Genomic DNA, 24,373 nt, shown 5'->3' with positions numbered 1-24,373 from the left:
GACTTTTGGATTCTCATATATGGCTTTTATTATGTTGAGGGAATTTCCTTCTATGCTCATTTTCTGGAGAGTTTTTATCATAAATCGATGTTGAAGTTTGTCAAAAGCTTTTTCTGCATCTATTGAGATGATCATATGGTTTTCATCCTTCAATTTGTTGATATGGTGTATCACATTGATTGATTTGCATATATTGAAGAATCCTTGCATTCCAGGGATAAACCCCACTTGATCATGGTGTATGATTTTTTTAATGTGCTGTTGGATTCTGTTAGCTAGTATTTTATTGAGGATTTTTGCATCTAAATTCATCAGTGATATTGGCCTGTAATGTTCTTTTTTTGTGACATCTTTGCCTGATTTTGGTATCAGGGTGATGGTGGCCTCGTATAATGAGTTTGGGAGTGTTCCTCCTTCTGCTATAATTTGGAAGAGTTTGAGAAAGATAGGTGTTAGCTCTTCTCTAAATGTTTGATAGAATTTGCCTGTGAAGCCATCTAGCCCTGGGCTTTTGTTTGTTGAGAGATTTTTTTTTTGGTATTTTATTTTATTTTATTTTATTTTTTTGGGGGGGGCGTTACACCAGGTTCAATCAACTGTTTTTATACACATATCCCCATATTCCCTCCCTTCCTTGATGCCTCCCCCCTCGAGTCCCCCCCACCCTCCCTGCCCCAGTCCTCTAAGGCATCTTCTATCCTCGAGTTGGACTCCCTTTGTTATACAACAACTTCCCACTGACTATTTTACAGTTGGTAGTATATATATGTCTGTGCTACTCTCTCGCTTCGTCTCAGTTTCCCCTTCACCCCCCGCCCCCTCCCATACCTCGAGTTCTCCAGTCCATTCTCTGTATCTGCTTCCTTGTTCTTGTCACTGAGTTCATCAGTACCATTTTTAGATTCCGTATATGTGAGTTAGCATACAATATTTGTCCTTCTCTTTCTGACTTACTTCACTATGTATGACAGATTGTAGTTCTATCCACCTCATTACATATAGCTCCATCTCATCCCTTTTTATAGCTGAGTAATATTCCATTGTATATATATGCCACATCTTCTTTATCCATTCATTTGTTGATGGGCATTTAGGTTGCTTCCATGTCCTGGCTATTGTAAATAGTGCTGCAATAAACATTATGGTACAAGTTTCTTTTGGGATTATGGTTTTCTTTGGGTATATGCCCAGGAGTGGGATTACTGGATCATATGGTAGTTCTATGTGTAGTTTTTTAAGGAACCTCCAAATTGTTTTCCATAGTGGCTGTACCAACTTACAGTCCCACCAACAGTGCAGGAGAGTTCCCTTTTCTCCACACCCTCTCCAACATTTGTGGTTTCCAGACTTTGTGATGATGGCCATTCTGATTGGTGTGAGGTGATACCTCATTGTGGCTTTGACTTGCATTTCTCTGATGATGAGTGATGTTGAGCATCTTTTCATGTGTTTGTTGGCCATCTGTATGTCTTCTTTGGAGAAATGTCTATTTAGGTCTTCTGCCCATTTGTGGATTGGGTTATTTGCTTTTTTGGTATGAAGCTGCATGAGCTGCTTGTATATTTTGGAGGTTAATCCTTTGTCCGTTGTTTCATAGGCAATTATTTTTTCCCATTCTGAGGGTTGCCTTTTAGTCTTGTTTATGGTTTCTTTTGCTGTGCAAAAGCTTTTAAGTTTCCTTAGGTCCCATTCGTTTATTCTTGATTTTATTTCCATGATTCTAGGAGGTGGGTCAAAAAGGATGTTGCTTTGATGTATGTCAAAGAGTGTTCTGCCTATGTTTTCCTCTAGGAGTTTTATAGTGTCTGGCCTTACATGTAGGTCTTTAATCCATTTGGAGTTTATTTTTGTGTATGGTGTTAGGAAGTGTTCTAATTTCATTCTTTTACCTGTTGCTGTCCAATGTTCCCAGCACCACTTATTGAAGAGGCTGTCTTTTTTTCATTGTATACTCGTGCCTCCTTTGTCAAAGATAAGGTGCCCATATGTGTTTGGGCTTACTTCTGAGTTCTCTATTCTATTCCATTGATCTTCCTTTCTATTTTTGTGCCAGTACCATACTGTCTTGATCACTATGGCCTTGTAGTATAGTTTGAAGTCAGGAAGCCTGATTCCACCAACTCCATTTTTCCTTCTCAAGATGGCTTTGGCTATTCGGGGTCTTTTGCGTTTCCATACAAATCGTAAGATTTCTTGCTCTAGTTCTGTGAAAAATGCCATTGGTAATTTGATCGGGATTGCATTGAATCTGTAAATTGCTTTGGGTAGTACAGTCATTTTCATGATGTTGATTCTTCCAATCCAGGAACATGGTATGTCCCTCCATCTGTTTGTGTCATCTTTGATTTCTTTCATCAATGTCTTAAAGTTTTCTGCATACAGATCTTTTGCCTCCTTAGGCAGGTTTATTCCTAGGTATTTTATTCTTTTTGTTGCAATGGTGAATGGGAGAGTTTCCTTAATTTCTCTTTCTGCTCTTCCGTTGTTAGTGTATAGGAATGCAAGAGATTTCTGTGCATTCATTTTGTATCCTGCTACTTTACTAAACTCATCAATGAGTGCTAGCAGTTTTCTGGTAGAGTCTTTAGGGTTTTCTATATATAATATCATGTCATCTGCAAAGAGTGACAATTTTACTTCTTCTTTTCCAATTTGGATTCCTTTAATTTCTTTTTCTTCTCTGATTGCTGTGGCTAACACTTCCAAAACTATGTTGAATAACAGTGGTGAGAGTGGACACCCTTGTCTTGTTCCTCCTGTTCTTAGAGGGAATTCTTCCAGTTTTTCTCCATTGAGAACAATGTTGGCTTTTGGTTTGTCATATATGGCTTTTATTATGTTGAGGGAATTTCCTTCTATGCCCATTTTCTGGAGAGCTTTTATCATAAATGGATGTTGAACTTTGTCAAAAGCTTTTTCTGCATCTATTGAAATGATCATATGGTTTTTATCCTTCAATTTGTTGATATGATGTATCACGTTGATTGATTTGCGTATATTGAAGAATCCTTGCATCCCAGGGATAAACCCCACTTGATCGTGGTGTATGATTTTTTTAATGTGCTGTTGCAGTCTGTTAGCTAGTATTTTGTTGAGGATTTTTGCATCTATATTCATTAGTGATATTGGTCTGTAGTTTTCTTTTTTTGTGACATCTTTGCCTGGTTTTGGTATCAGGGTGATGGTAGCCTCGTAGAATGAGTTTGGGAGTGCTCCGCCTTCTGCAATATTTTGGAAGAGTTTGAGAAGGATAGGTGTTAACTCTTCTCGAAATGTTTGATAGAATTCGCCAGTGAATCCATCTGGTCCTGGGCTTTTGTGTGTTGGGAGATTTTTAATCACAGTCTCAATTTCCGTACTTGTGATTGGTCTGTTCATATGTTCTATTTATTCTCGGTTCAGTCTTGGAGTATTATACTTTTCTAAGAATGTATCCACTTCTTCCAGGTTATCCAATTGATTGGCATATAGTTGCTTGTAGTAGTCTCTCATGATCTTTTGTATTTCTGCAGTGTCCGTTGTTACTTCCTGTTTTTCATTTCTAATTCTGTTGATTTGCATCTTCTCCCTTTTTTTCCTGATGAGTCTGGCTAATGGTTTATCAATTCTGTTTATCTTCTCAAAGAAGCAGCTTTTAGTGTTATTGATCTTTGCTATTGTTTCCTTCATTTCTTTTTCATTTATTTCTGATCTGATCTTTATGATTTCTTTCCTTCTGCTCACTTTGGTTTTTTTTTCTTTTTTGTTCTTCTTTCTCTAATTGTTTTAGGTGTAAGGTTAGGTTGTTTATTCGATATTTTTCTTGTTTCTTGAGGTAGGACTGTATTGCTATAAACTTCCCTCTTACAACTGCTTTTGCTGCGTCCCATAGGTTTTGGGTTGTTGTGTTTTCATTGTCATTTGTTTCGAGGTATTTTTTGATTTCCTCTTTGATTTCTTTAGTGATTTCTTGGTGGTTTAATAGTGTATTGTTTAGTCTCCATGTGGTTGTATTTTTTACAGTTTTTTTCCTGTAATTGATATCTAGTCTCATGGCATTGTAGTCAGAAAAAATGCTTGATATGATTTCAATTTTTTTGAATTTACTGAGGCTTGATTTGTGACCCAAGATGTGATCTATCCTGGAAAATGTTCCGTGTGCACTTGAGAAGAAAGTGTATTCTGTAGTTTTTGGATGGAATGTCCTATAAATATCAATTAAGTTGAGATGTTCTAATATGCCATTCAAAGCTTGTGTGTCCTATTTGTGTTCTGTTTGGATGATCTGTCCACTGATGTAACTGAGGTGTTAAATTCTCCTACTATTATTTGTGTTACTATTGATTTCCCCTCTTATGGCTGTTAGCATTTGCCTTATGTATTGAGGTGCTCCTATGTTGGGTGCACAGATATTTACAATTGTTATATGTTCTTCTTGAATGGATCCCTTGATCATTATGTAGTGTCCTTCCTTGTCTCTTGTAATAGTCTTTACTTTAAAGTCTAATTTGTGTGATATGAGTATTGCTACTCCAGCTTTCTTTTGACTTCCATTTGCATGGAATATCTTTTTCCATCCCCTTACTTTCAGTCTATATATGTCCCTTGGTCTGAAATGGGTTTCTTGTAGGTAGCACATGTAAGGGTCTTGTTTTTGTATCCATTCAACCAGTCTGTGTCTTTTGGTTGGGGCATTTAATCCATTTACATTTAAGGTGATTACTGACATGTATGTTCCTATTACCATTTTCTTAATCGTTTTGGGTTTGTTTTTGTAGGTCTTTTCTTTCTCTTGTGTTTCCTGCTTAGAAAAGTTCCTTTAGCAATTGTTGTAAGGCTGGTTTGGTGATGTTGAATTCTCTTAACTTTTGCTTGTCTGTAAAGCTTTTGATTTCTCTGTCAAATCTGAAAGAGATTCTTGCTGGGTAGAGTATTCTTGGCCTAGGTTTTTCTCTTTCAGGACTTTAAGTATATCCTGCCACTCCCTTCTGGACTGCAGTGTTTCTGCAGAAAGATCAGCTGTTATCCTTATGGGCTTTCCCTTATATGTTATTTGTTGCTTTTATCTTGCTGCTTTTAAGATTTTTTCTTTGTGTTTAATTTTCGTTACTTTGATTAATAAGTACCTCTGTGTATTTCTCCTTCGGTTTATTCTGTATGGGACTCTCTGTGCTTCTTGGACTTGATTAATTATTTCCTTTTCCATGTTGGGGAAGTTTTCCACTATAACCTCTTCAAATATTTTCTCAGACCCTTTCTTTTTTTCTTCTTCTTCTGGGATGTCTATGATCTGAATGTTGGTGCGCTTAATGTTGTCACCAAGGTCTCTGAGACTGTCTTCCATTCTTTTTACTCTTTTTTCTTTTTCCTGCCCTGTGGCAATTATTTCCCCCATTCTATCTTCCAACTCACTCATTTGTTCTTGTGCCTCAGTTATTCTGCTGTATAGCATCTAGAGTATTTTTAATTTCAGTTATTTTGTCATCTATTACTGTTTGTTTGCTCTTTAGTTCTTCTGAGTACTTATTAACTGTGTCTTATATTTTCTCTATTTTGTTATCAAGATTTTGGATCATATTTACTATCATTACTCTGAATTCTTTTTTTCAGGCAATTTTCTTATTTCCTCTTCATTTATTTGGTCTTGTGTATTTTTACCTTGTTCCTTCATCTGTGACAAATTTTTTTGTTGTCTCATTTTCCCCCCACTTTGGATGGGTGGGATTGTGTTCCTGTCCCACTGGGTGTTTGGCCTGAGGTTTCAAGCCCTGGAGTTTGTAGGCTGTTGAGTATAGCTGGTTCTTGGTGTTGAGTTGAGACCCTCTGGGAGACCTCACTGTAAAGAATATTCCCTGGGAACTGGGTTTCCCTGTTAGTCCAATGTTTTTGACTCAGAACTCCCAGCTCATGAGGTGAGTCCTGTCCCTGGGCTTGTGTATCAAGATCCAACAAGCTGTGTGGAACAGGGAAAACAACAACAACAACAAAATCAAAAAATAAAAAGTAGGACAACCCCAGAACAATAGCAAGATAAAAAATACAATAATAGGAAACTAACAGATGTGTTACAAAAAATTTAAAAAAAAGAGTTGGAGCAACAAGTGGAAGGTAAAACAACCGCAATAGCCTAAGTGAGGAGGTGGGATGAAAAAAAAAGAAAAAGAAAAAAAAAGCCAGAAAAGGCCTTGGCTGTGGCGACGGGGCTTAGACAAGGGCTGGGGTTGGGGGGACATTAGGCAATGGGCAGGGTCTATGCTTAGAAAAGGCCAAGGCCCTGAGGGTGGTGGGGAATGGGGCTTAGGCCCAATGAGGCAGAGGGGTCCAGGAATGCCTCTGGTCCTGGAAGCAAAGGACCAGGTCAAGGTACCCAGCGGGCTCCCTGGGCCCAAGTTGGTGGGAGAGATGCTAGGCACCTCCCCTAGTCCTCCAGTCTCGGAGGGTCCCTCCCCCTTGGGTTCTCTTCATTCTCACCCCCTTTCTCCTATTCCCCTAGAACCTTCAGTGCAGGGGGCACTGAAAGGCAGGAGACCAGACTCTGATGCCCAACTGGCTTCCCAAGGCCAACTGGGCTAGGATAACACCTGCGGCACTTCCCCAGATCTCCCAGTCTGGTAGGGTCCCTGTCTGCCTCTCTTCCTCTCCCCTGCCCCCCACTCTCCTAGGTTCCAAGCAGCTGGAGAGGGCCCAGAGATTGAAGGCCTAGGCCTGGGAGCCCAGTTGGCCTCCCTGGCCAAGAGGGCAGGTGAAATGCCCTCTCGCCTCCCCGTCCCCCAGTCTCAAAGTCCTCACCCTCTCCTGTCTGCCTCTCCACCTCCTCGCCCCTCCTCCCTCCTTCCCATACCCCCAGGATCCAGGCAGCCCAGAGGGGGCCCTGGAGGGTGGAGGACCCCACTAGGGAGCTCAGCAGGTCTCCTGGCCTCTGGGCGGGAGAAACCCAGTTGCGGTTTCCCCAATCTCCCCAGCCCCAATCAGTCCCTCCAGGCAGGAACCTCCCCCCTCACCCAGCCACCCCCCAGGGGCACCGGTCCCCTCCAGCTTCCCCTTCCCTGCCCCCCTGACTTCCCCCAGGTCCTACCCCGTTGCTCCGGGGGTTCCTGCGGTCTGCTTGGGCCTCAGGTCCCCCGCTGGCCTCCAGTAACTGTTCTATTTGTGGGGAGACGCGATCTCCACGTCTTCCCACGCTGCCATCTTGACTCCACCCCCCAAGAATTGTTTTTATATATTTTAAATATAAGTCCATTATCAGACATACAATTTGCAAATATTTTCTCCCATTCATTAGGTTGTCTTTTTAACTTCCTTGATGGTGTCCACTGAAGTACAAACATTTTTAATCTTTATGATGTTCAGTTTATCAATTTTTTTCTTTGGTTGCTTGTGCTTTTGTTATTACATCTAAGAAACCATTGCCATGAGGATTTATGCCCATTATTTTCTTCTATAGTTTTACTTCTTATATTTAGGTCTTTAATCCATTTTGAGTTAATTTTTGTATATGATTTGAATTTGGGTGTTAACTTCATTCTTTTGTATGTGAATATCCAGTTGTCCCAGCACAATTTGTTGAAGACTTGTCTTTTCTCATTAAATGGTCTTTTTTTTTTCCATATCTTTATTGGAGTATAATTGCTTTACACTGTTGTGCCAGTTTCTGCTGTACAGCAAAGTGAATCAACTATATTTATACATATATCCCCATAACCCCTCCCTTTTGAGCCTCCCTACCACCCTCCCTATCCCACCCCTCTACGTCATCACCAATCATCAAGCTGATATCCCTGTGTTATGCAGCAGCTTCCCACTAGCTATCTGTTTTACATTTGGTAGTGTATATTTGTTAATGCTACACTCTCACTTTGTCCCAGCTTCCCCTCTCCCCCAACCCGGTGTCCTCAAGTCCATTCTCTCTCTCTCTCTCTCTCTTTTTAAATAAATTTATTTATCTATTTATCTATCTATCTACCGGGTGCATTGGGTCTTCATTGCTGCACATGAGCTTTCTCTAGTTGCAGCGAGCAGGGGCTACTCTTCACTGTGGTGCATGGGCTCCTCATCGCAGTGGCTTCTCTTGTTGCGGAGCACAGGCTCTAGGTGCGTGAGCTTCAGTAGTTGTGGCACATGGGCTCAATAGTTGTGGCTCATGGTCTCTTGAGTGCAGGCTCAATAGTTGTGGCACACAGGCTTAGTTGCTCCATGGCATGTGGGATCTTCCCAGACTAGGGATCGAACCCGTGTCCCCCCATTGGCAGGCGGATTCTTAACCACTGCGCCACCTAGGAAGCCCCTCAAGTCCATTCTCTACATCTGCATCTTTATTCTTGCCCTGCCACTGGGTTCATCAGTATCATTTTTTTAGATTCCATATATATGTGCATTAGCATACAGTATTTGTTTTTCTCTTTCTGGCTTACTTCGCTCTGTATGACAGACTCTAGGTCCTGACATTCTTGTCAAAATTCAATTGACCAGAAGTGTGAGGGCTTATTTCTGGATTCTCAATTCTATTCCATTGTTCTATATATTTATTCTTGTGCCAATAGAATAATCTCTTGATTACTGTTATTTTGTAATAAATTTCAAAATCAGGAAGTATGAGTTTTTCAACTTTGTTCTTCCCTTTCAAGATTGGTTTGACTATTAAGGGTCCCATGAATTTCCATATGAATTTTAGGATCAGCTTAGGATCAGAAGCCAGCTGGGATTTTTGATAGGGATTACAATGAACCTATAGATGATTTTGAGGAGTTTTGCTGTCTTAACAATATTGTCTCCTAATCAGTGAACATGCCATGTCTTTCCATTTATTTAGGTCTTAAGACCTAAATTTTTTAAAAAAGTATTTTGTAGTTTTTAGAGTATAGATTTTACATTTATTTTGTTAAATGTATTCCTAAGTATTTTATTCTTTATTTTGCTGTTGCTCATGGAATCATTTTCCTAATTTCATTTTTAAGTTGTTCATTGCAAATACATAGAAATACAATTGATATTGATATCGTGTCCTGCAACTTTGCTGAACTCACTTGCTAGTTTTAATAGTTTTTTAGTGGATCCCTTAAGACTTTCTACATGTAAGATCATGTCATCTGCATAAAGAAGCTTTACTTCTTTCTTTTCAGTGTGGATGACTTTTATTTCTTTCTCTTGAATAATTAATTGCTCTTGCTTGACTCTTCAGTATAGTATTGAATAGAAATGGTGAAAGTAGACATCCTCTTGGGAAAGAATTCAGTCTTTTATTACTATGTATGTTAGCTTTGGGGTTTTCATAGATGTTATTTACCAGGTATCAGGTTAAGTTCCCTTCTGTTCCTAATTTGTTGTGGTTTTTGTTTGTTTGTTTTTTACTATGAAGCGGGGGTTTGAATTTTGTCAAATGTTTTTTCTGTGTATATTGAGATAATCATATGGTTTTCTATTGATATGGTATATTATATTAATTGATTTTTCCGATGTTAAACCAACTGAGTTGTATTAGTTTTCTAGGGCCCCTGTAACATAGTACCACAAGCTGAGTGACTTAATCAAGAGAAACTTATTGTCTTACAGTCACGAAGGGTGGAAGTCCAAGATCAAGGTGTTGGTAGAGTTGTTTCCTTCTGAGAGCTGTGAGAAAGAATCTGTTTCATTTAGCTTCCTTTAGATTCTAGTGGTTTTCTGGCAATATTTGGTGTTTCTTGATGTGTAGAAGAATCACTCCAGTCTCTGCCTTCACCTTCTCAAGTTCTCCCTGTATGTTTGTCTATGTCCAGATTTCTCTTATGAGGACACAGGTCATATTGGATTAGGGCCCACTCTAATGACCTCATTTTCCCTTGACTAATTATATCTGCAATGACCCTATTTCCAAATAAGGTCACATTCTTAGGTACTGGGGGTTAGGACTTCAACATATGAGTTTTAGGGGACACAACTCAACCCATAATATTTGCATTCCTGGTGTTATTACTGTTTTTGTTTGTTCTGTCTCTTACATGCTGCTCAAGATAGAGGCTATACATATTGTTTCTGAATGCCAGGATCTAATAACTGTCTAGAGGTGAGATCATAAATTAGAGGCCTGAGGGCCCAGTTCCTCATGTAGTTCTGTTTTGTTTGGTCTGTACAGTCTTGATAAAAATGATAATAATTATTATTAATTGATAGTATTTAACATTCAAGCGATTTCACCTCAGAAGCTGGATTCCTAACATTTCTTAAAAACAAAATCAGAAGACTTTGTAACAGCTATTACCATGTCAGTTGGCTGTTGCTAAAGTGGCTGTACACTTTAGACGGGGCTGTGCTGCCCAGTTCACCAGAGTCCCTATCATTCCCATTCAGCCTGCTTTGTTTCCTTAATTACCTGCCTGGGGTATCTGAGAATATGATCTTGATTTACAAGCTCAGGTCACTGTCTTCTATTAGGCTAAGAAAATCCAATATATGCCTAGGTATTGTTCACAATATCAACTGAAGCAACATTTGTCTACTATATTTAGAATGCAGTAGCCTTTGACTCAGAGAATCAAAGGTATTTGGACATCAAAGACTTTTGATTTCAGGGACTTTTGACCTAGATGTTTTAGCTCTGCTATTTTTATCTCATGATATATCCAAATATTATACCTGCTATCTAATAACACTACATAATAACTTGGTTTTGCTCCAAGAAAAATAAGTAATTCAAAAAATTTCATTCCATTTATTATAAGAAATATTAGTAAATATAATCTATATAAAGTAAAACAAGCTATAGCTAAAAACCTGCATGTAGTAACAGTGATTTTAGACAAAAAAAAAAAAAGATTGTAGAATTGTGTATATTTTGTAACATTAATAACAAAAAATTGACCCTGAAAAGATTCTTTTTGAACAGAATTTTACAGAAGAATTGCATCTTTTTGACAGAATTTGAATGTGTAAGATTTGAATTCAAAAAGAATGGCCAGTAGTAGAATTCAAAATAGCAGGTGGTATTTGCTATGGATTTTTAAAAATTAATCAAGAAAATCTTCAATGTAAGGGTTACCAAGAAAATAATTCATTCTGATAAAACGTAATTTTAGTAAAATAGATATTTAAATGGAAATTGTTAGAAATAGCTTAATTGTACTTACACAGAAAATTGAAAAAGGAATTAAACTTTACTTAAGTACATGCTCTTCTGAAAATTCATTGTGTTTGTATAATTCAGATGCCATTTTACATTTAAAGTGTTGGCCAGGATCAAAATACCCAGTAGGTCAAAATGGTGGGAATCCAAACTACAGTATCAAAACAGGCTACCGTTTAAGGGCTCTGCAGTAATGGTATCTGATTGACTGAAGCCAGGAAAGTGAGTGCAGTGTTACCAAAAGGAATTTCAGAAAACTAATTTTGTAGAAATTGGTCAATCTCTTGACAGTAGCACAAGGCTGAAAATACGAGTGGATGAATATAAGATCATAAAATGTTGTAGGCCAGGACTATTTACTTGAGACTCCTGACAAGCCCATTTCTTCTTTCCCTCACTAAGACCACCAATCAGGGTCCTCAGGCCTGGAAGATGGAATACATCTCAGCCAACAAAATGTCCATCGCATGGCAGCTACCACAATATGCCTTTGTTACAGCTGGGGAGGTCATGTTCTCTGTCACAGGACTTGAATTTTCTTATTCTCAGGTAGGTTTTTGCAAGTGTAAATAGAGGTGGGCTATTGCTCAGAGAATGGAGTTTTAATCCTGGCACTGCCTTAATTAGGTATGTGACCCTCGTCAAGGCCTGCATATTTTTTGGCCTTAGATTCCTTATAATCCTGAACAGAGCATCAACTTGATTTCTAGGATCATGGCAGGCTGGATCCTTATGCTGTTTGGGATCCAGAAAAGGATACTTAAACATTAAGAATAAGAGCTGTGGGATCAAACTGCCATGTTCCGATTTTGGCTGCACACCTAGTGTGTAACCTTGAGCAAGTGAATTATCATCTCTCTAATGCTATTTTTCTCTTGTATAAAGTAAGAATAGTGATAGAACTTACCCCTTAGGGTCGTAATGAAGATTGTATGACATAATGAATTACAATATTCGGTTAAGAGCTCCATCTTACAGTTACTGTGAACATTATTACCATCCCCTGAATCAATGTGGCAGGTGAACTTAGCAGGGGAAGTTCAAATCTGGAAGTTTTCATGGGAGGAGTTTTCTGGATAGATGCATGGGGCATGAGGGTGGTGTAGAGAGTTTGTTTACTCACAGGTCTGTGTCCTCTCTAGGCTCCCACTAGCATGAAGTCCGTACTCCAGGCAGCCTGGCTGTTGACAGTTGCAGTTGGGAACATCATTGTGCTTATTGTGGCGCAGTTCAGCAGCCTGGTACAGGTACGGACCTAAGGGAAGCAGGAGCACGTGTGTACCCAGCCATTTCCCTCCAACTCCTTCTCCTCCCTTTGTCTCCCACATTCCCCACCCGCCCTCTGACTTGAGATGGATTAGATATTAGGAAGGAAAATAGACATGTAAGTGGCAATAATGACCACCATAGGCACATGGGAGGAGAGGCCAGTGAGCCCTGTCTTCTCCTACCAAAGCTCTTTGAAAACAGGTGACCCTGGGTGAGTCTGCTCCCCAGTCCTCATCCTATAAAGATCCCTTTAGTTTCAGGTTCTCCATATTCTTCTCTTATATATATTTCTTCCTGCAGTGGGCTGAATTCATTTTGTTTTCCTGCCTCCTGCTGGCGGTCTGCCTGATCTTCTCCATCATGGGCTACTACTATGTTCCTATAAAGCCAGAGGCTATTCAGGGGTCAGCAGATAAGCAGACTCCGCAAATCCAAGGAAACATGATCAACCTGGAGACCAAGAAGACAAAGCTCTAATGGCTCCCTGGACTCTGCCCAGACCCCAGTTCCTGACTCTGGTCTTGGCCATCACCACCTTCAAGCATTTTTCACTCCGACTTGGTTAGAAGAGAGAAGTAGCATCATATCTGAGATGATCTCCTCTATTTTCCTCCCATGCTAGAGGCATTTCTAGGACTGGGTTTCTCAGTACATTAAAGCAAGGCCCCCGAGACTCTATGTCTTCCCATCTGTCAGTGAACTCGCTACACCTTGTGTAGTGTTGCTAAAGCTGGCCTGCTATCTCCAAATGGCCATGAAAAACACAAATGTATAATTGAGATTAGTGTCTGTGGTTATCAAAGTTATGTAGGAATTCTTTCACCTGCCATTTAGAACTGATGACCCCACTTTTGGAAGCGCTGATTTAGGGGCAAAATTGCAGCATAACAGAGAAATGATATTTCAAGTCTCTTCATTAGCAGTGTAATTGTACTGTTTACAAGGACCTCAAGAATTAGTATGTCTGGTGTGATGTGGTCCAGGGCCTGGCTTGTCAGCTATCCAGATTTACTAAGACCTTAGTAAATTTTTCAGTACAGATAAAATGACATTATATTAACACACAAGATAAGATGTATCTTTCTGATAATTGCAGTACTTTATCTAACCCAAACACCCCTTTCTCAGTACTGATAGATCCTTGGAAACCAAATTAAAGATAGTAAACAAGGTTCTGGAAAAGAGAACAAGTATAAATTGTACAAATCCTGGTGAGCCCTTCTCCTACAGTGTACATTCTTCTTAGGGACTACAGTGTTTCAGCCCTAGACTGTGCCCTCCTGTGGACAGTTGTATAGACACTAATGCCTTTCTGCAACAAATATTTAATAACAACAGTATTTTTATGAATACAACTTCCATTTTTATTAGTACTTCCTTCAGCCTTAAAGTAGTGGATCCGTTTTGACAATGTTTCCCGTTTTACTTTTCCCAAAATTTTAAAATGCCGTTTCTTCATTTAGGCCTGGATTTCCCTGTTTATTAAAAAAAGTTATATTAATACTCTAAGTTTGAGCTTCTAAAATGGCAACGCTCAATGGGGACATGGTCCCATACCAGGATTCTATCAAAATCTGTGGGTTGAGGGCTTCCTAGGTGGCGCAGTGGTTGAGAATCCGCCTGTCAATGCAGGGGACACGGGTTCGATCCCTGCTCCAGGAAGATCCCACATGCCGCGGAGCAACTAAGCCCGTGTGCTGCAACTATTGAGCCTGCACTTTAGAGCCCGTGAGCCACAACTATTGAGCCCATGTGCTGCAACTACTGAAGCCCACGCGCCTAGAGCCTGTGCTCTGCAACAAGAGAAGCCACGCCAATGAGGAGCCCGCACACCACAATGAAGAGCAGCCCCCACTCACCGCAGCTAGAAAGGAAGCCCATGCACAGCAAAAAAAAGACCCAACACAGCCAATAAAATAAATAAATTAAAAAAAAAAATCTGTGGGTTGAGGGAAGGAGTGGTAGAACATGACACGACCACTTTTGTTTGTTTGTTGCTATGTTGATGAAAAATGTTGAGAAAAATTACGTTGCACACAATGAATGAATCAGTGGACAGACATGGGAACATCATGCTCTACAGCGTATTGCTGGGGAAAAAGTTTAGAACAACCATCCTAAAGAGCCTCATTTCCATTGCTTTTGCTCCATTATTCTCATCTAGAACTGTGTTGAGTCAGTTTCATGCTGTAAATGTAACAAGGAAAGTTGCTCCAGTTTCCCAAGCTTTAATACTCTAGTCTTAATTATCAAGTTTTCAGAAGTACCGAAGTAACAGCAACACCATCCAGTTTCCACAGACATCTTAATGTGAACATGACTGTGCTTCTTCAGAAGATACTCTGTTCATTTTTGAGCAGTTTTAACTCAATCTGTTCTATGAACTATTGTTTCAAGAGATATTAACAGTGCTCTGTGAATAAAAGTTTCTATGGATAAATACATTTTAGAAATGAAACATATCTTCTTAATATTTGCATATTAAGGATTCTGAGAAATCATTCAGTAGAAACAAGACATCTTGTTTAGCCTCAGATGATATAGTGTCCTGCAGCACACGGGCTTGGGAAAAACTGGCAGACAGTTCTTCCTTATCTTGCACTGAAAGCTTTCTCTTTGGAACCTCCTACCACTGGGTCTTTCCTTTATGGCTAACAAGAATAAGCATAAACCCCTCTTTTATGTGGCAGACTTTTTGCTATTTGGGGAGGATTTTCATGTGACTTTCCCAGTCCTCAAGTAAGTATTCATCAAGGTAAAGATTCTCAATTTTTTTTCATGGTTTTTCACAGGGCATAGTCCAGTCCTTTCACAACTGTGTTTTCCACTTCTGAAAAATATCCTTTGCCTGAAATGCAACAGTGGGTCAGAATCCTTCTTAATATGTGATATCTGAAGCCAAATATATACAACATTCCAGAAGTGGTCGGACCAGAAGAACTAGTCTTTCTCCAAACAATACACTTCTGTTAATGCAGCATTAGGTAACATTAGATGTTTTTGTCAACCACATCACAATGTAGGCTTACATTTTAACAACATGGTTGGCTAAAACCTCAAAAATTTTTAAGAGAGTTATTTTTTTAATTCAAATACATCTTTGGGTTTCACTATGTGCCATTCATCGAGTTAGGTGTTGGAAAAACAAAGATAAATAATCTGGTATACCAGATTATTCTGGTGTGCAAGGTTACCTCAGGTATCCTGACTGGTTGTCAGGATCTTAGAGACTACACAGGGGTTGAGGAAGTAATGGAATATTGAGGAAGAGCAAGAAGGACAGTATGACAGGACTGGAGTAAGTAAGGTATAAAGAGGTAGAAGATGCAGTCCCAGGAAGCTTGGGACCAGATCATGTGGAGCCTTGTGGCCATGGTAAGACATTTTGATGTTATTCTAAGTGAGATGTGAAACCGTTGGAGCTTTAGAACATGGGAGTGACATAATGTGATTCTCTAAGATCACTCTGGTTGCTAAGTAGGGAATTGTCTGTAAGCAGGAAGGAACGTCTGTAGAGCAGGGAGTCCAATTAGGAGAGATTTATAATAATCCTGGTAAAACATGATTGATATTTGGACAAGATGGTAGCAGTGGAGGTGGGGAGAAATGGTTTGACTTGGAATTTATCTTTAAGGTAGGACTGACATGAATTGTGTGTGCTTTGCACCTATGATTTGAAAGAAAGAAATCAATGTTGACTCTTCAATTTGAAGGCTCGAGTAATGAGGATGAATGATGGTGCAATTTTCTGAGAGTAGGGAAGATTAGGGCAAGAATAGATTTGGGATGTGAAGTAACTAAGAGTTTTGTGCATGTTGAACTTCAGATGCCAATAAGGTATCCAATCAGAGATGTTGAGCTGGCAGTTTTATGAGTCTGAAGTTCAGTTAAGAGCCTGGGGCTGGGTGTATAAACTTGAGAATCATCAGCATATAAACCTTATTTAAGGGCATGACACTGGAGAAGATATCCTAAGAAGTAAATGTATACAGAGAAGAGGTTCAAGGTCTAGTCCTGGGGTTTCCCAAATTAGAGATCGAGAAGAGGAGGATCCAGAAAGGTGATGAGAGTGGGTAATTTAGGAAGTAAGAGGAAAACCAGGAGAATGTGATTTGATTATACATTGTTTATTACAATTAGATAAAAGTAAATTGAAACAACAAAATCCTTGACCTAAAGGAAGCACACGTTCCTCTTAGGAAACCTGGGTTCTGGTAATTTCTATGTAAGTTTGCCTGAATTCTTTTGCCTCCATGGTTGAATTCAATTTAATGTACCTTTCTTTTTTTAACCTGAGAGACATTATGTCAGGAGCTATGGGAGAAATAAATTGGAATAAATAAAAAGAGGCCCTACTCTTAAGGATTCTGCAGGAGGAAGATAAGGCATGTACATAAATAACTATCATGTAAGTAAAAATTAGTGTAATAATTTTGTTTAGCATTTTACTTTTCACATGCATTATTTGAATCCTGTTTACTGAAGACAGAATGTCACCTGTGCCAAGGAAATTACAAAATGTTCCTAAATTTCATAAGAAAGAGAGATTACTTCTGGCCATGGGAATTAGGGAAGGATTCATGGAGTAGATAGTGTATTAGGCTTGACCTTGAAGGTGACTAGAATTTGGACTTGGAAGCAAGGGACAAGAAAGCATTCCAGGTAGAGAGTCCATCACAAGCAAAGGTGAAGAGGCAGGAAAACAAAACACTGGGAAAATGATGAGTAGCCTGATTTGTGTGGCGTAGAGTGTATACAGAATAGTTGTGGGAGATAAGGCTGGAGAAGTATATAACGATATGCTGGAGTCTTCCACATCCATAGACATAAACATTAACACCAATTCTTTGAGTCCTTTTTAATGCCAGTGATCTCCATTTTATTTTATCTAGGGTAATTCAGTCATCCTCAAACTCAACTATATCTTAAACTTAAACATACCTTCAAAGACTCTACTTCCACAATCTCCAATTTTGAGACCTTCTGTCCTTGTACAACTTTTCCTCCCCCCTCTATTGACTTCATTGTTCATCTTCATTGTAACCTCCAATTGACACATCTTAGTTCTCTCATAGTATGTGCTAGTCTGGCCATGAAACTGGCTTGGACCTCATGGTCCATTATTTTAGCTCTGTGTTTTAATTATGCATTTGCTACCACCTCAGAATGTTTGGCCTTCTTCACCTTTCAACATGTCTATCAATCTCTTCTACCACAAAGCAAATATATCCATTACTTTTATTCCTATTTGTGGGCTGCCTGGGAGTGCAGGAAAAAGTCACAAGACTATGATTATGGAGTTCAAAATTCAACACCATTTACCCATTTTCCAAATTAGCAATTTAGGCATTTTCCATGATTCCTCCCTCCGCCACTTCACACATATTCAATCTATGAATAAGTCTTAGAGATTCTACTTACATAGTAGGTTTCAAATCTGTCCGTTTCTCTCCTTTCCCCCTGCCACTATAGCAGTTAAAGCCACCATCATCTCTCTAGATTATTAAAAGAGCCTTTTAAGCTTACTTTGTGGCCTCCAATTGTTTCCTACATTACTGGCAATATGATCTTTCTTACAACGTAACTCATGTTGCTTTACTGCTTAAAAATACTTCATTGTTCCCCGTTCACTCTAAAGATAAACTTCTAACTCCTCAACAAGCCCATCTGACCTTGTCCCTACCTACCTAACTAGTTTCATCCCTGCCACTGGCCCCTGTCAAGTTGCCCCCCCTCCCTCCCCCCAAACACACAGATCTGTTGAGAACTTAATTGGGATTTTATCACATCAATAGGTCAGTTTGGGGAGAGTTGGCATCTTCATAATACTGAGCTTTCCTAACCTTGAATCTTTTTTTTTTAATGTGATTCCTTTTACTTTCTTTGGGTTTAATTTATTTTGCTCTTTCTAACTTCTTGAGATAGATACTTGGATTATTTATTTTTCACTTTTTTATATGTTTTTAGGATAATAGTGTTTTTTAAATAACTTTATTAATTTCCTCTAATTCCAACATACTAGGTTTTTTGGGTTTGGTTTTGTTTTCCTTCGTTTTTACTCTATCCTTATAGCTCTCTGTTTTCATCATATTTGGCCTTTAAAATGCCATTCAAATGCTACCACTTTTATGAAGTCTTTTCTGATGCACCACTGGGATACACATGATTGTTCCAATCTGGAAACCTCGCTAGTGGTCTATTTGTTATTTGGTGGAAGACAGTCATCATTTTCTATCTTGTAGCACAGGTTGTTTCATTTCCTCTGCTAAACTGCAGGATCCTGTTAGTTTTTATTATGCTGCATTTTCATTATAATTCAGTTTAAAATACTTTCTAATTTCATTTGTGATTTCTTCTTTGACCTATGGGTTATTTGGTAAGTGTACTGCTTAATTTTCAAAAATTTAAAAATAGTCTAAAATATCCTTTTGTTATTAATGTCTACCTTAATTCCACTGGAGTCAGAAAATATATTCTGAATGAAATGAAATTTGTCGAGGCTTGTTTTATAAGCCAGGATCTCATCCAGGTAAATTTTGGGAAGCAGTACATGTACGCTTGAAAAGATACACATTCTGTCTTATCAGATGCTATGTTCTGTATATGTCCATTAGAGCAAACATCTCTTGCTATGATTGTAGATTTGTCTACTTCTGTCTACTGCTATGTCATGTTACATATAGATTTATAATTGTTATATCATTTATGATGAATTGGTTACTTTATTATTATGTCATGTCCTTCTTTATCTCTACTAAAGCTTCTTTTTTTTTTTAAGCTCTTTATTGGAATGTAATTGCTTTCCACTCTTGTACCAGCTTTTGAGGTACACCAAAGTGAATCAGCTGTATTTATACATATATCCCCATATCCCCTCCCTCCCGTGACTCCCTCCTGCTACCCCTGTCCTGGCCCTCTAAGGCATCACCCATCATTGAATTGATCTCCCTTTGTTATACAGCAACTTCCTACTAGCTATCTATTTTACAGTTGGTAGTGTATGTATGTCCATGCTACTCTCTCACGTCTTCCCAGCTTCCCCTTCACCCCCCGCCCCCCCAACCCCGTGTCCTTCAGTCCATTGTCTACATCTGCATCTTTATTCTTGCCCTGTCACTGGGTTCATCGGTACCTTTTTTTTTTTTTTAGATCCCATATATATGAGTTAGCATACAGTATTTGTATTTTCTTTCTGGCTTTACTTCACTCTGTATGACAGACTCTAGGTCTATTCACCTCATTACATATAGCTCCATTTCATTCCTTTTTATGGCTGAGTAATAGTCCATTGTATATATATGCCACATCTTCTTTATCCATTCATCTGTTGATGGGCATCTAGGTTGCTTCCATGTCGTGGCTATTGTAAATAGTGCTGCAGTGAACATTGTGGTATATGTTTCTTTTTGGATTATGGTTTTCTCAGGGTATATGCCCAGGAGTGGGATTACTGGGTCATATGGTAGTTCCATTTTTAGTTTTTAAAGGAACCTCCAAACTATTTTCCATAGTGGCTGTACCAACTTACATTCCCACCAATAGCGCAGGAGAGTCCCCTTTTCTCCACATCCTCTCCAACATTTCTTGTTTCTAAATGTTTTGATGATGGCCATTCTGACTGGTGTGAGGTGATACCTCATTGTGGCTTTGACTTGCATTTCTCTAATGATTAGTGATTTGAGCATCTTTTCATGTGTTTGTTAGCCATCTGCTTGTCTTCTTTGGAGAAATGTCTATTTAGGTCTTCCACCCATTTGTGGTTTGGTTTATTTGCTTTTTTGGTATTAAGCTGCATGAGCTGTTTGTATATTTTGGAGATTAATTTTTTGTCCGTTGCTTCATTGACAAGTATTTTCTCCCATTCTGAGGGTTGCCTTCTTCTCTTGTTTATGATTTCGTTTGCTGTGCAAAAGCTTTTAAGTTTCCTTAGGTCCCATTTATTTATTCTTGATTTTATTTCCATGATTCTAGGAGGTGGGTCAAAAAGGATCTTGCTTTGATGGATGTCACAGAGGGTTCTGCCTATGTTTTCATCTAAGAGTTTTATAGTGTCTGGCCTTACATTTATGTCTTTAATCCATTTTCAGTTTATTTTTGTGTATGGTGTTAGGAAGGGTTCTAATTTCATTCTTTACATGTTGCTGTCCAATTTTCTCAGCACCACTTATTGAAGAGGCTGTCTTTTTCCCATTGTATATTCTTGCCTCCTTTGTCAAAGATAAGGTGCCCATATGTGCATGGGTTTACCTCTGGGCTCTCTATTCTGTTCCATTGATCTATATTTCTGTTTTTGTGCCAGTACCATACTGTCTTGATCACTGTAGACTTGTAGTATAGTTTGAATTCAGGGAGCCTGATTCCACCAACTCCGTCTTTCCTTCTCAAGACTGCTTTGGCTATTTGGGGTCTTTTGTGTTTGCATACAAATTGTAAGATTTCTTGTTCTAGTTCTGTGAAAAATGCCATTGGTAATTTGATAGGGATTGTGCTGAATCTGTAAATTTCTTTGGGTAGTATAGTCATTTTCACAATGATGATTCTTCCAATCCAAGAACATGGTATGTCCTTCCATCTGTTTGTATTGTCTTTGATTTCTTTCATCAGTGTCTTATAGTTTTCTGCATACAGGTCTTTTGCCTCCTTAGGCAGGTTTATTCCTAGGTTTTTTATTCTTTGTGTTGCAATGGTAAATGGAAGTGTTTCCTTAATTTCTCTTTCTGCTCTTTCATTGTTAGTGTGTAGGAATGCAAGAGATTTCTGTGCATTAATTCTGTATCCTGCTACTTTACTAAACTCATCAATTAGTGCTAGCAGTTTTCTGGTAGCATCTTTCGGGTTTTCTATGTATAATATCATGTCATCTGCAAAGAGTAACAATTTTACTTCTTCTTTTCCAATTTGGATTCCTTTTCTTTCATTAGGAGGTATGCTTTCAGTTTTTCACCATTGAGAATGATGTTGGCTATTGGTTTGTCATATATGGCTTTTATTATGTTGAGGGAATTTCCTTCTATGCCCATTTACTGGAGAGTTTTTATCATAAATGGATGTTGAATTTTGTCAAAAGCTTTTTCTGCATTTTTTGAGATTATCATATGGTTTTTATCCTTCAATTTGTTAATATGATATATCACATTGAAGAATCCTTGCATTCCAGGTATAAACCCCACTTGATCATGGTGTATCAGCTTTTTAATGTGCTGTTGGATTCTGTTTGCTAGCATTTTGTTGAGGCTTTTTGCATCTATATTCATCAGTGATACTGGCCTGTAATTTTCTTTTTTTGTGATATCTTTGCCTGGTTTTGGTATCAGGGTGATGGTGGCCTCATAGAATTGCCTTAAGACTCTTATCAGATAATTCCAACATCTGATTCATCTGTGTTGGCATCAGTTGATTTCACTTTTCATTCAAGTTGTGATTTTCTAGGTTCTTAATTTATATCCTGGACATTTTGTCTATTGCGTTAGGACAGTCTGGCTCCTAGTTAAATATTTCATTTTACAGGAAGTTACTCTATTTAGGTTTAACATATGAATCTTAGCCTATTTTTGTGTGCTGTGATTCCAATAACAGTAATTTTCAGAGACTTTGTGACTGCCTGAGGGTTGAAATTTCCTCTGGCTGGGTTGCCAGATACCTCTTGGTGAGGGAGGCAGGCAGGGAAATCCTTCTATTAATAACTGCCCCCCCTTCCCCCAGCTACCCAGGTTTCTCTGGGCAGGGAGGAGAGACAAAGTAATTTCTGGGACCACGCTGCTAGCTGTGACAGGTTCTTTTTCCTGGTTCCACCAGTCAGTCCTAGTGTCTCTGGCCTTTGGGGACAAAGAGGCTTCCCCAGCTGGGCCACCTGCTTTATCTGGATGTCTCTCACTGGTTCCTCACATCCACATCAGCATCTCTCCATAGAAAAGAGGAGTCTCAGGCCCAGCAGACAAGGAGAATGCTTCCCCTGCTCACTTGTTTTTGGCAGGACTCACAGTTGGTCCCCTGTGCCTGAAGTTGTCAGAGGGACTCGCACTAGATCCAGGGGAAAGAACAAGCTACTGAACTACCTTCTGTTGCCAGCTGGGAAGTTGGAAAAACACCAGGTCTGGGTGGTTGCCTTCGGTTGGTTGGCGGACTCAAGATGCCCTGCCTCTGTGTTGTCATCTGGTCCTGTGTTCCCAAACCAGTTCATATTATTCTTAGCACTCTTCAGAATTATCCTTTGCTTTTTCATTGTGTAATTTCTAGGATTTATTAAGCTTTTCTTACTGAGGAGGAGCAGGGAAAAAGAGGTCTATGCCATCTTGTCCAGACCACAAGTCCTTCAGATACTGAATTATCCATTAAAATTTTATTTTTTCTGTTTTGCTAGTTTAGACTCAGTTACATTATGGATATAAAAAAATCCCAAAGAAATCTTTTCCCATTGCAGGTATTTATCCAAGATTCTCAGTATGTAATTAATTAGACTGGGATAAAAATAGATATCAATACAAAAGGATCTAAAATGAACTTAAGGCCAAACACATAAAGATAATGTTGAGGAACACACACACACACACACACACACAGACACTTCCTTTCAGGCCATCTTCTTACAGTCTGCTCAAGAAGAGTCTCTACATGAAGCACAAATGGATTAATGGGCCACCAGAGGTTCTAAGGAAAATGAGAGACAGAGGTAGGGACTATTACAGAGAGGCACAGACCCTCCCTCCTGGGGCACAGGAGTGGCAAAACCGTCCTGGATGCCTTTGATTGAGAAAGCTCAACTCTGCAAGGCTGAGTGGTGCCAGGAGAAAGGTGGCTCCAGAACTATAAGGTTGGCCTGGCTCTTCTCTGAGCTTTAGTCAGGAAGAAGGCTTAATTTAATCACATGCATCAACAAAGATATTTGGGGCAGAATCCTCAGTCCAAGTGCCTTTCACTTCTTATTTATGTACTGTACTGTTCCCAAGAAGCAGTTAAAGTGGCTTTAATGGATACATACTATATAAGAAAATTTAAATTGGATACAGGCAAAACAAGGAAGGAGAAAACAAAGGACAGGAATAAGACTGGTGCAAAAGTACAGGGTGAGTCAAAAACTATCTGCAATCCAGTTATATTAAAACTTCTGTTGGCCACACTCTCTTATCAGCGCTTTCCATTCAAGGCTACTGTCTCCCTAGTCACTGCTGTGCAGGTGTGAATGTGTTACATCAGTTCATTTGTAACTGTGGTGTCAGCAAAAATGGATGCCCCATTTGTGATTTGCACAAAAGAAGAGCAGTATGCAGTGATTCGTTTTTTTGTGGTCTGAGGGTATACCTGGTGCCGTTATTTATCGAAGACTTTATGCACAGTATGAAGAAAGTGTTTTGTCGCGAAAAACTGTGTATGAGTGTATAGAGAAGGTCAAGGAAGTTCACACAAGGGTTAGCCATCAGGAAGGAGCTGGGTTCACTTCTGATGAAGAAGTAAAGACAGCAGTGCATTCATGGCTTGCAGCTGAGCCTAAAACATTTTTTAATGAGGGAATATGAAAGTTTGTTGACAGCTGGACAAAGCATATTGAAAACCAAGGAGATTATGTCAAAAAATGATGTATTTGTCTTTTCTAAAAGTTAATAAAAATAAATTCTACAGCCAGAGTGCGGATAATTTTTGACTCACCCTTGTAATTCTCTCTTATTTTCTATAGTTGCAATAAATAGCCTGTGAGAGGACACATTGCTGGAGTATTTCCTGTGCCATCTCTGAGTGAACTCCCAAAGGCACTCAGGACTGTGCCTGGGGACAGCAAAGTGGACTTGTAACATGGAGGGATCCTCTGTATATGTTATGGGGGAGACTAGTTTCCATGGAAATTTCCCTATAATACTTCATAGACTTCCTGCTCCTGAGCCACATTTGATTTCCTCTTAAAGATTCCTGAGTTCTCACTTTGAGAATGGCCACAGTTTTGAGCAGTGTAACCTAGTAGAAGATTCAGTCTACTAAGATCTTGAGAAATTACATCCCAGTTAGGATTCATTACAAGTCCGACTATCTAAATATGCA

At 39.1% G+C, this 24,373-nt stretch overlaps 1 protein-coding gene across 1 annotated transcript in view; it reads left to right on the top strand.

The window, feature by feature from the left end:
* Positions 1 to 14,745, top strand: part of SLC15A2 (solute carrier family 15 member 2) — a 46,379-nt gene extending 31,634 nt beyond the window's left edge. The window contains exons 20-22 of the mRNA XM_057697533.1: positions 11,477 to 11,623; positions 12,217 to 12,321; positions 12,644 to 14,745. Coding sequence (XP_057553516.1) covers positions 11,477 to 11,623; positions 12,217 to 12,321; positions 12,644 to 12,820 — 429 coding nt within the window. The 3' untranslated portion in view covers positions 12,821 to 14,745. The remainder of the gene's footprint in view (positions 1 to 11,476; positions 11,624 to 12,216; positions 12,322 to 12,643) is intronic.
* Positions 14,746 to 24,373: the final 9,628 nt, after the last annotated feature.

Source organism: Hippopotamus amphibius, chromosome 10, assembly GCF_030028045.1.
Source record: "Hippopotamus amphibius kiboko isolate mHipAmp2 chromosome 10, mHipAmp2.hap2, whole genome shotgun sequence".
Lineage (NCBI taxonomy): Eukaryota > Metazoa > Chordata > Mammalia > Artiodactyla > Hippopotamidae > Hippopotamus > Hippopotamus amphibius.
Note: the sequence above shows the minus strand (reverse complement) of the source record. Positions and strands in the feature narration are given on the sequence as shown.